This window comes from Schistocerca gregaria, chromosome X (genome assembly GCF_023897955.1).
Source record: "Schistocerca gregaria isolate iqSchGreg1 chromosome X, iqSchGreg1.2, whole genome shotgun sequence".
Classification (NCBI taxonomy): domain Eukaryota; kingdom Metazoa; phylum Arthropoda; class Insecta; order Orthoptera; family Acrididae; genus Schistocerca; species Schistocerca gregaria.
This window is the reverse complement of record NC_064931.1, coordinates 572,720,403-572,732,802: the sequence shown is the minus strand read 5'-3', so window position 1 is coordinate 572,732,802 and position 12,400 is coordinate 572,720,403. Positions and strand designations below refer to the sequence as shown.

At 39.1% G+C, this 12,400-nt stretch overlaps 1 protein-coding gene across 1 annotated transcript in view; it reads right to left on the bottom strand.

The window, feature by feature from the left end:
- The window catches only part of LOC126297528 (lysosomal Pro-X carboxypeptidase), a 61,789-nt gene that overhangs the window by 31,095 nt on the left and 18,294 nt on the right, over nt 1–12,400 (bottom strand). Inside the window, exons 5-6 of the mRNA XM_049988436.1 lie at nt 12,013–12,170; nt 4,668–4,840 (exon numbers count right to left, since the gene is read on the bottom strand). Coding sequence (XP_049844393.1) covers nt 4,668–4,840; nt 12,013–12,170 — 331 coding nt within the window. The remainder of the gene's footprint in view (nt 1–4,667; nt 4,841–12,012; nt 12,171–12,400) is intronic.

Here is a 12,400-nt window from a genome sequence, read left to right as displayed (position 1 = left end):
GCAATTGACCTCAACAACAAAAAAACTATTTGTAACTTGTGTGATTGTATTTCATTGCAACTGAGAATAAAGCTGGTGAGTCAATGGGAGAATGAGTGGTAAAATGTTATTCTATAGGTTTTTAGTCTCTCAAACAGAAAGAAGTCTTAACACAGTTACTGATATGGTACTACCCTTATCTCATTACATAATGCTGTGACATACCTGTTCAAAGTTTTACATTTTAACTGAATGCATTTATACAATAACAAAAGAGAAAACAATGGGTACCATTTTTAAAAATTTCCTGTTCTAAGAGGTCTTTTCTGCATCACCATGTCACACAGAATGGCTGGTTCATGAGTTTTTCTGTTGCTAGGTGATGTCTCAGCTACATATATCTGATACAATGCATTAACTTTGTTTTATACTACATTATAGTTTTTTAACATACAAATTGATAATGATAATAGATGGTAAATGGAAGGAGAAATCATGCAGAATGGCTAAGCTCAGATGATGAAAGAAGCACACAATGAAGTTAAGCAGTTGAAATTCAAAATCATGAGAATTGGGCACTACATCGTAAAAAGAATGAAGTCAACTAATCACAGAACATCAATTGATTATAAGGAAAATGTAGCAAAATATACTAAGAAATGCAACAATGAGTCAGTGGAACAATAAAGGGAAAGAAATCAAATGACAAAGTTAACAATAATAACAGTGATAATAATAATGGTAATGGTAATGGTAATAACAATAACAATACTCCACACACAATTCATCAAAAAGAGGACAAAATAGGTTTCCAGTACCTCAAACAGAAAGAAGAAGCCTTGAGAAAATTACTAACTTCATCTCAGAGAAAACTGATATGGCACTACCCGTATCTCAGAGGAATTTCATTACTATAATTAGAATATAAAATCTTATCAAAAGTTTCTCTGGACATATTAAAGCCTCAATTAAATAAACAAGCTGGAGACTATACAACTGGATTTAGTAATAGCAGATCCTGTCCAGAGAAAATTCTAAACCCCAGACAAATAATTAAGTACATGAAGAAAATATCAAATAAAAAGGAAGGGTCAATATTTGATTTTAAAAAGGCTTATGTTTTGACAGGCAGAGACTCTCTCCTCAGAATCATGAAAGAATTTAGAGCATATAGGGAAACTCTGAAAATAACTAAACACACTTTTACAAACACAGTATCTAAAATTAAATTTTTGGGAACAAGTTCTAGTTCCTTAAAAACTGTACCAGGAGTCAGACAAGGAGATAGTTTGTCACCTCTAGTTTTCAATTGTGTGTTGGGAAAACAGCTGTAAGAGAATGGAAAACCGAGGCGGAAAAAAAAAAGTTGATAACTACTTTAAGCTGAGTAAATCAAAAGAAGCAATACATTCTTTGGGCTTTGCCAATACCCTCATAATAATAGAAGGGACCTTAGAGAATGCAAAGAAAGGACTAGAACTTCTGAAGGACACAGTTGAAAAGGCAGGTCTACAAATAGCTTTTGAAAAGACAGAATACATGACCAGTGACACTAACTCACCAAAATTTTTAAAAAACCAAGGAAGACAGACCACTGCAAATTTTTGGGGAAAAATAGAAATAAGCAATTAAAATCAGAACTGAGGAACTGAAAAGAGCATACTTAAAAGTGAGAAACCTGCACACTAAAAAAATTATGTTCCAGAGATGTTAAATTACGGCATCACATTACAGTTTTAGAACTGGGAGTCCTCTATGAGTTGGAAACATTACTTTTATCTGTATACAAAATGCCATCAGATGATTTGGAAAAGAAAGAAAAAAAAAATTGTACAACCAAGAACAAAGATGGCAATTGTGTTTTCAGATCAAATAAAGAAATAGACTAATTTTGCTCTAAAGTAACAGATGAGATCAGGAAAAGTCATGGTAAACTCTATGAACATCTAGAGAGAATGAAGGAAGACATATTAACCCTTTAAGTGGGAATGACGGATATATCCATCCACACACTGCAAATTCACAGTGGGTTGGATGGATATATCTGTCCGCTGGATTCTGTGGCTAGTAGCTGATGGGAATGATGAGTTATTGGCCTGCCATTGAAACTGTGGTACCAGTTGAGCTTCGTATACTATATCATAGCTCTCTTCAGGCATCAAAGCATATTCTGGGCTAGTTACAATATTTTCCATTTTTTTGTCTTTGTTTACCAGTGCATCAGTGAATGATATTTTGCAATAGTGAAAAGAAATCATTTAGCAGATTTGGAGAGAGACAGCTGCTTTTAGGACATGGTGATAATTTCAGTAACAGTTCTGAAAGTTTTCAAGACATGGACATTGAGGTTACCGCAAGTGATTTTTATTCAGAAACATCAGACATCAAGACACCGTTGCCACACGTAGTACCTAGTGCATTTGTGCATGCTAGTTCAGTTTGTGATCAATATTTGTTCAGTGCTAGTAGTGGTACAGGCATGCTTCTAAAACAATATGATGTGATGAGTTGTTTTATGTGTTTTGTGGATGGTGCTTTGTGCAAAGTAATAAATGAACATACAAATTTATATGCACAATAGTTCATAGCTTCTTATAAAAATTTATCAGCATGCTTCGGGGTTTGCAGTTCGCACAATACTACAAGAGATGAGATAAAAACACTTATTGGAACACTCACACTTCAAGGAATTCTCCACAAACCAGAGCACAAGATGTACTTTTCAAAGCAAGAATCAGCTGACACACCTTTCTTTAGTGAACTGATGAATGAAAAGTGGTTTCATCTTTTATTGAAATTCCTCCACTTTTCTGACAGTGCCTCATACAATCTGCTACACACTGTCAGCAGAAAATTACTCAAAATTCACCCAGTTATGGAGTATCTGCACCATAAATTCATTTCAGTATACTTGCCAGAAAGGAACATCACCATTGATGAATTGTTGTTACTTTGGAAATTATAGCTTGGATGGAGGCAATTTAGTCCAACAAAGTACAGCAGATTCTACACTTCTGTGTAAGCAACTCCAAGTATGTATGGGACTTCATTGTTTACATTCGAAAGGACACTAATTATGGTAGCCACTATCCAGAAGGAACAATAACCTCTAAACCGGTTTTGAGTTTGCACATGATCTACTTGGGAAAGGCCACTGCATTTATCTAGACAACTAGTACACCAGTCAAGATATGGTGGACAAACTAATGTTGGCACAGTGGAACAAGACAGGAAGGGGGTTTCCTAACTTCATAAAAAATGAAAAACTGAAGAAAGGAGAGTACATAACAGGGTACAGATGCAAGCAGATGGTAATGAAATGGGACAAAAGATATGTTGTTATGGTCAGCACTTTCCATGATGATACATTTTTAAATGTAAACCTAAAGAAGGGTATCATTCAGTAACTGCAATTCTCAGATGCACAGCTACCAGATGGCCAGGAGCAGGCTGAAAAAAATATTATCAGAAGGTTTCCCAATACAAGTTCGACACTGCATGATTCAATGCAGATGTTCTGTACAAGATGCATGGTGTCAAACAAAGTAAAATGAGCTACATGGTTAGTCTTGGTGGACAACTTGCCATATCTTCACCATAACAAGCGCCATCAGTATGATGCCCATCTCTAACACTGAAAGCAATATGCCTTATAGTCAGGCATTTTCTAGATTTTCTACCACCCACAAAGAATAAAAGGCACACAAGGAGGTGTACGATGTCCACAAGAAAAGGCATTCACAAAGAGACTTGACCCTGGTGTGCAGAAAGCTAAGTTTCCTTGTGTGCAGCACCTAAATTTAAAATGTTTCACACTGAAAATGTCTTGTAAAATAATGAAAATATTTTTTTTGACTTCTGCAATATATTTTGTTCATTCCCAACCAATATTAATTTAAATTAAAAAATGAAAACATGATGGAAAACTTTTATGTATGAGAAAAGTACACAGCACCACCATGACAGTATGGGCTGGTGCAAATTACTCAGTGAGGATGAGGTGCGAGCACATGAACTAACCACTTAACAGGTTAACAAAGAAGATCTTCACATTCTCCCAAAACAGGAAAACAGGAAAGGAAATTGAGTGGGGATGCAAGACTAGAGAGGGCTTAGAAGAAATAAAGACTGAACAGGAGACCTTATTCAACAGAGACAAATTCAGACCAGAAGTCAACACAGGAAGACAAACCAAACAGAAGAAAAACTGGAGTCAAATGGTCAGAGGAGAAGAAAAGAGCTAATTCTGAGAGAATGAAAGTGTTTTATATACGGAAGAAAGAAAAGAGAAATGAATAGTTATTTTGATGTGGTCATTAGTTGGATAAAATAATAATAATAGTAATAACAAATACAATGGTAGTGATGTTTAGATGACAAATAAAAAGGAAGTATAAAATGACAGGTAACAAAAATATATGGGAGAAAAGAAATAAAACCAGTTAGTGACATAAAGGGAAGGAAGCGAAAATGTTGGAATAATAACATGCAAGCAGACCATTAAAAAGACAATAGGGAACAGAAAGAGGAAAGGCATAATCTGTCGAGAGTATATTATGGTTTTCATATTTGCTTCTTCACAAACACTTTAACTAATTTGTGTTAATCAGTTACATGGCAGCTCATGTTAAATATATAATGAATAGAAACTTAACTTTTTTCAGAATGTACACTGAATGTAGAATTACCTTTATAGGGTAAGCTGGAAGAGGAAGAAGAAAATTTGTGGCATATGGGTAGTCTAGCATTGCTAGATTTGTGTACACATCAGTTAGCCAAGACATTAGAAGATCTGCGTCAGCTTCAGACTGAAGTGGTTTACAAAGTGTCCAGTTGGTTGACAGCCATTTTCGACCTTCATCTGGAATGACAGTCATCTAGAGGTGTTACTCTGTGATTCACTAACATAGTTGAACATTATATTTGTTAATTTTCAGCAGGAGTTATATATGAATACATAACAATCAAATGATGCAGTACCTGCAAACATGCAAATAAAAATTAAATATTACAACTCAAAAAGGCATAATTAGTAAGTTAAATAATGTTCTGTGCACTGACCATATATGGGCATATTAGTGTGAGCCCGGGTGGCATATTGCAGCAGCTGACAGCAACCGAGCATGGGATAATGTTACCGTAATAATTCAATGAGCCCTTCACAATTTTGTGAGACATGTGAGCTGGCTGAAACAGCGGACTCAGCAGTATTGCACAAATGTGTGCAGCAAGAGGCAAGACAGGTTTCCACAATGGCAGTGGCAGTAATGTTATGTGACTGGGAGTGGTGCATATGCACAACAAGTGCATAAATACTGAGCATTTTGTAACAACATTATCCTCAGTCTCACAACTCTACCAAGATGAAGGAGCTGTGCCAGGCAAGGTTGACACACGGAACTGCAATTGAAGTCACTGATTCAAGGCTATGATGGGGCAACAGCTCTAAGAACTATCTGGACTTAGTGTCATGGCCAGCAGGCTATCCCAGGCCTACTCCAGTAGCACATCCAACTCCTTGGGTCACTTCCTGTGTACACCAGCCATCTCCCACCATTGCAGGACTAGTGCCTCATTGTGGTGGAGTTTCCCCATTGTGATGCAGCCGAGGTGCCACCAGGTGCTGCAACAGATATGGCGTCGGTGAGTGTACATGCCGCTGGCATGGAAGTCTTGCTGCCAGATTACATAATGAGACTGCAAGCGCACGGCGGAGTCTCCGCTTCAGTATCACGGAGCATTCAAGCAGCCAGCCCAGCAGAACTCTGTAGCACACTGGGCTAATGACCAGCTGACCACTCAGTGCAAATGCTTCAACAGAGAACTTCTATTAACTTTGCAGCCACCTTTCTCTGGAGCCTCCTGGGCTTCCCCCTCGCCTCCAATACCTGTTTGCACCATTCTGGCTCATTGCCCTCCCTACACTTGAGGGCACTATAAATGGAAGGAGTGAAAGTAATGAAACAAGACAAAGTAGAGGTGCTGAGTGGCCACTAAGCACATATACAAGACTGGAAATATTGCTAACCTTTTATACACACACACACACACACACACACACACACACACACACACACACACACACACACAGCTATAACTGACTACACTATGTTGGCACTGCAGCTTAACTTGAGCAAGAAAGGATAAGGATAGCAATGAAAATATATTATGCCCATTTCAAAGGAACCATGTTGACATTTGTCATAAGTGATTCACAGAAATCACAAAGAACCAACTCTAAATGGCTAGACAGGGATATGAGCCACTGCCTTCCCAAATACAAGTTCAGTGTCTTATCACTGCAACACCTCCCTCAGTTTTTGATGAGGAAGCATGTGGGAAGGGGGAGTGGGGGATGTACGAAGGGATGACAAATAGCTAGCAGGGAGAGGCAGCAAGCCCACTGGATAGGAATGTGGTGTTGGTGAGCTTGCTCTGGCATAGCTAGCAGAGGGTGTGTGTGGCTAGCAGAGGGTGTGTGTGTGGTGCACAATGGCCTGGAGAAGTGACTGGGAGGGGAAGACAAAACAGAAGAACAGGAAGACTGCAGACAGGAAGGTATCAGAGTAGAATGAGTGAAGTGGGTGGGGGGGGGGGGTGAGCCATGGGGTAGTGGTGTAGATGGGTGAGGAACAGGGGTTAATGGCCATAGAGACAATGAGGATTGTGGGATTGAAGATGGAAAAATGTGTAGTAAGAACAATTCGCATCTATGTAGGTCACAGAAGCTGATGTTATGGGTGTGGGAGTGGGGGGAGGGGAAAGAGGGGGAGGGAGGAGGGGGGAGGGGGAGAGAAGTAGAAGACCCATATTGCACGGGTTGTGAAGCAACTATTGAAGTTGAGCATGTTGTGTGCGGCAGTGTTTTCTGCTACTGAGTGCTGAACTCTGATCTTGACAACAGTTTGGAGGTTGGGAGTAGTTGTGCCCTCAGGAACTCCTCACATATTTTATAGATGGGTGGGTCATAGAATACCATTTGAGAGACCACCTCTTCCCCATTAACACCTGACACTAGATCTCTATGCACCTATATTCTCCGTGCCCATGTCCCCTTCACAACCTCTGGCAATGTCCTACTGAGTCCATACCCATCATCTCATTTCTTACACACTTCGCGAACTACACCCTTATCCATAACTACTTCTCCTTTGAGGTGAAGACATACAGATGAATAGATGGCACAGCCATGGACATCTGCTTGGCACACTCCAACACCAAACCTGTTACTGGGCCACAGGAAACCTTCCCAACCACCCAAGATCCCAAACTATTTGTTTGGTTCAGGTTTATTATGAAGACATAAGATTAAGACATTCTATCTTTGTTCCTCCACAGACTTAACACATTCTCTCCCATTCACTTGCCTGGTCCTTCTCAGCCCAGTATGCCACCTTCCTGGGTGCTAACCTCTGTGTCAATATTAATTCCATTAACCATCAACAGTACCTCCATTTTCATGGCATCCATCAATCCATAATGAAAAGACCCTCTCAAAAAGCTTGCCCACCTGTGGACAGTGCATCTGAAATAATGGACAATCCCTTGTCCAGAATGAGAAAGGTCACAGACAGGCATTACTTGCCAAACCTAGTCAGCAAACAGACCTCTTGTGCCACATCCACACATGCCCCTAATATTCCGACCATCCCCATGAACCAGTTGCAAATGAACGATCCTTGCTCCCCTTTAAGCCAATACCACTACAAACTGTAAAAGTTTAACTATATTATTTGCCAGGCTTCAAATTCTTACCATTGCCATGCCACCCATACTCCAAATCCTTTTTCACGTGGTTCACACTCTTGTGGAAGACTCAGGTGCAATATCTGTCCTATGCACCTACCCAGCACATACTATCACAGTTCCATCAGAGGCAAACCTCATCCTATCAAAGGCAGGGCCACCTATGAGAGCAATCACATCATGTATCACCTCTGTCACAACTTTTCCACAACCCTTTATGTAGGCAAATCTACCAACCAACTGTTCCAAATAAATGGACACCACCAAACTATAGGCACAATCAGAGTTGACCAGCCGTTTGTAGAGCACTCTGCTGAGCACAATGTGCTCAACTTAAATGGGCACCTGGCAGCCTGTGTCATGTGGATCCTCCCACCCCATCCTCAATATCAACTCCTCTGATCTGTGTAGATGAGAACTGTCTTTGCAACACATCCTTCTACCCCACAATCCTCCTGGCCTCAATCTCCACATGCCCTGTGCAACACCCCCTTTCACTCCTGTCTCCATATTCCCCACTTCACTCCCTCTTCTTCTGTTCAATCTCCCTCTACAATCTCCCTCTCTTGAGTTCATGTCACTGTGCATCACACTCAACTCCCACTTCGTATCTCATGTGCTTGCTAACATTCCCTCTGCCACCTTTCTTCCTTGCACCAAAACAGGTGGCACAGCAGTAAGCCACGAGGCTTGTACTGTGGAAGGCAGCAATTCAAATTCCCTATATAGTCATGCAGATTGAGTTTCTGTGATTTTCCTAAACTAATGAAGGCAAATGCCAGGACTGTTCCTTTGAAATGGACACAACCTATTCCCTTTCCCATCATTTCTCAATCTGAGCTTGTGCTTCCTCTCTAATGACTTCATGGTCAATGGAACATTAAATCCCAATCTTTCTTCTGGCTCTCGCCTCCCATCCTATCTGAAATAAACACTCACTGCAGTTAAGCTGCAGTACCTGCAATATGCATTCAACAAAGGCAATGTGTGTGTGTGTGTGTGTGTACTATTTGTGTATAAAGAAGGACATCATCTGCAAGTTTGGTAATGTTTTCATTCTTGTTTAGGTGTTTCTTAACTAGACAATATTTCAACTGTAGGGTGAGTAGTTACCTTTGTTCCTTTCATTATCCACATTTCAAAAATCTTTTTCCATTTCCATATTAATAAATAAGTTAGTTAAAGGCAGTTGATACGTAATAGTGTGTAAGGTTACAAATCAAGTGTGCCACACAAAATTGAATTACTCACTACTGAGGTACAAATATGCACAACCAACAAATGACATTTCTTTTTCAGATTGTGATATAAAGCGTAAGAAAATGTGGAAACATGCTTCTGATAATCTTCTTTGGCTGCTTTCAAAATGAACACTCAGAAGAGATAAGTAAGGTAGACACGGTCATTCTACTGGAAAAGATACTGCTCCTAATCACTTCCTGAAAGGTAACAGTAGAGGTGTTAGAAAAAGGATCTTGATAACTTTTCATATTCATATTTGTGTTAAATAATAATGGATTGGACACAACAGGAAGAATAAAGGTAATGTACAGCTTTTACTGGAAAAGTTACTGCTCCTAATCACTTCCTGAAAGGTAACAGTAGAGGCGTTAGAAAAAGGATCTTGATAACTTTTCATATTTATATTTGTGTTAAATATAATGGATTGGACACAACAGAAAGAATAAAGGTAATGACTCACCAGAATTGTTGAACTGTTGAGTGGTAGACATGCACAATAAATTAAACGCTTAGCTAAGCTTTCAGGCAATGACTTTCTTTGAAACTAAAACACACACACACACACACACACACACACACACACACACACACACACACACACACAGGGCTACATTGAACCAGTGCTGCAGCCTTACTGGGGTGAGGTGTTGTCTTATATGGAATGAGTATGAAGAAGAGAGAAAGGGAAAGAAGGGATGAAGGGGGTGGAGGCTGGTAGTTAGGGGGCAGAATGGGGGACGCAAAAAGGGTCTCAGTCTCTGCTCAACACTGTCCCACATCCACTTCCATCAGTATCACCATAATCCCCCTCTCCCCCTGCCGTACTTCACACTAGCTGATCCATCTATCTATTAAACTATGCCCACATTGTTTTCTTTGCAGTCTCCCCCTGTTCTATCCTGCCTCCTCCCTCCCCTAGTCCACTCCTGCTATTTCATCTGGTACCATGTACAGCTTGCCTCCTTACACCAATGCTATCTCAACAGTGCATGAAATGTATTCTCAGTTGCAAATACTGACAACTATGAGCTCTATAATGGAATGATGACAGTGAAAATTTGCGCCCGACTGAGACTCAAACCTGGATTTCTCACTTTATGTGAGTGGTTGCCTTAACTGCTTTGGGTATCCAAGCATGGCCCATGGCCATTCCCAAACTTCCATATGTTCTCATTCCTGTGTCATAAATCTGTACTAATACACACATTATGTCATTCCTGGAAGACATTTTGATTAAAACTCACTGCCTGGTATCGGTCAATAAATACAATATTGCAGTGCCTGTGTTGTTAAGAACAAGGATGCAATGTTCCTTTGCACATGGATGCATGTCAGAAAGAACATTGCAACATTCTTCTTAACAACACAGGCACTGCAATATCGTATCTCATCAGTGACACAACCCTTTGTCATCTTTACACCCCTAGCTATGACTCTCTCTTCTCTTCATGCTTCTTTTCCCTCCTTGTTTCACACCCACTTTACCTGACATAAAGCTTCATACCAGTGGGCTGCAATGGTGTAGCCATGAGTTATAGTTCTGCGATTGTTCTGTTGACCATAATTGCAACACCTTGCTAAGATGTGGAACAAATCAGTTTTACAATTATCAACAAAAAATATGGCACTATGGTGAAAATCTCAATGATTTAAGTTGTTTTTTCCCCACATATATACAGTAATTTATAGATAACTATGTTCAATATCTCTGTCTCTCCTCCTCCCTTCCCCCCCCCCCCCTCTCTCTCTCTCTCTCTCTCTCTCTCTCTCTCTCTCTCTCTCTCTCTCTCTCTTCTATGGAGTAGAAGGAATTGTCAAGAAGATATCATTTCAGTTTTTATTTGAATCTATTAAATTCTTTATATCAGTGTGTAGGCAACCAAAGATTTTTATAGATAAATACCTCACTCATTTCTGTGTCACACTAAGGTAAAGTGATGGAAAGTGTAAATCAGTGTTATATTTATGAATGATAATGTTTTCAAACTGTGCTTGATTGTTGAAAACAAACTTCATAAAGGAGTAAATACTCTGCAGTAGTGTTGTAAGTATGCCTAACTGTTTGAAGAGCTGTCTACAAGACGCTCTACAGTGGACACTATATACTACTCTTGTTACATGCTTCTATGCAACGAGTACATTTTTCCTAAATGACAAGTTATCTCACAATATGATGCAATAAGACATTAGTGAATGAAAACAGAGAAAGTAAGTAACATTTTTTTACATTCTCACTGCCAAAGGTAAAATCAATGGCAGTCAGTTTGCACAGAGCCAGTTATTAATTTTCAAGAAAATGTTATTTACATTTTCAAGTGTTGCAGTTACTCCCTTAGGTTTGATTATAATACTTACTATGTCATCAAAGAGAATTTGCTTCGTGGATATATGATGGAAGATTATTTTTATACAATAAAAACAAGAGTGATTGCCAAATATCTATCTTTGCAGTATGCACATACTGATTATACCTCATTCTGAAGATGTATTTCATGGTGAGTACTCCCAGAGGTTCTTAATACAACTGTCTGCATCCCTTTGTGTGTGTGTGTGTGTGTGTGTGTGTGTGTGTGTGTGTGTAAAGATGGGAAAGGAAGTCGGCCATACCCTTTCGAAGGAACCATCCTGGCGTTTGCCTGAAGTGATTTAGGGAAATCACGGAAAACCTAAAACAGGATGGCCAGACGCGGGATTGAACGGTCGTCCTCCCAAATACAAGTCCAGTGTGCAAACCACTGCGCCACCTGTGTGTGTAGTATTTACACATGTTGCTGGTCATTTAAATCATTTTTACAAGGTGTACTATATTTATGGGGAGCAAAATTTTTCACTAATTAAGTCATACAATGATCTCATTTTGCTGTACCAGTAACTATAACACTGCATTAACTAAAACACTGTTACTTTAATGGTATGACCACTACTAAAGAAACAGGACATCAAAAAAAAATCAGAAAACACATATAAAATGCAGAAACTAAACTTTATTTCAGCAATATAGTAGTTCACGATGATGTAATCACGAGAAGTAAAGTCTATTCATACCTGTCTTGCTTAGCTTTCTGATGATATCCCATGATTTTCTTATTGTATTAGAGCATTCTTTAGATTCTGAACTGAAATCTGATGTAACAATTCTATAAAATGCTTCACATGGAACAAGCCCTGGGAATTGCAAAATAGGAGCCGAGGCTGCAATTGCTCTGTGAAATGAGAATACAACAGAAGAATTAAATGAATCCATTCAGGATAAAAAGTAGTTTCATTCTGTTCTTCTAGGATAAATTTAATATTTCTACTTGTTAATGTTAATACTTTAATGTTTCCTGTAAAGAATATGAACATATTAAATATTCTGAAAAGGATTATGTATTATTGCATTGATAGTTTTATTTCTGTCTGAGCTGATGAATGTATTTATTACATAATGGTA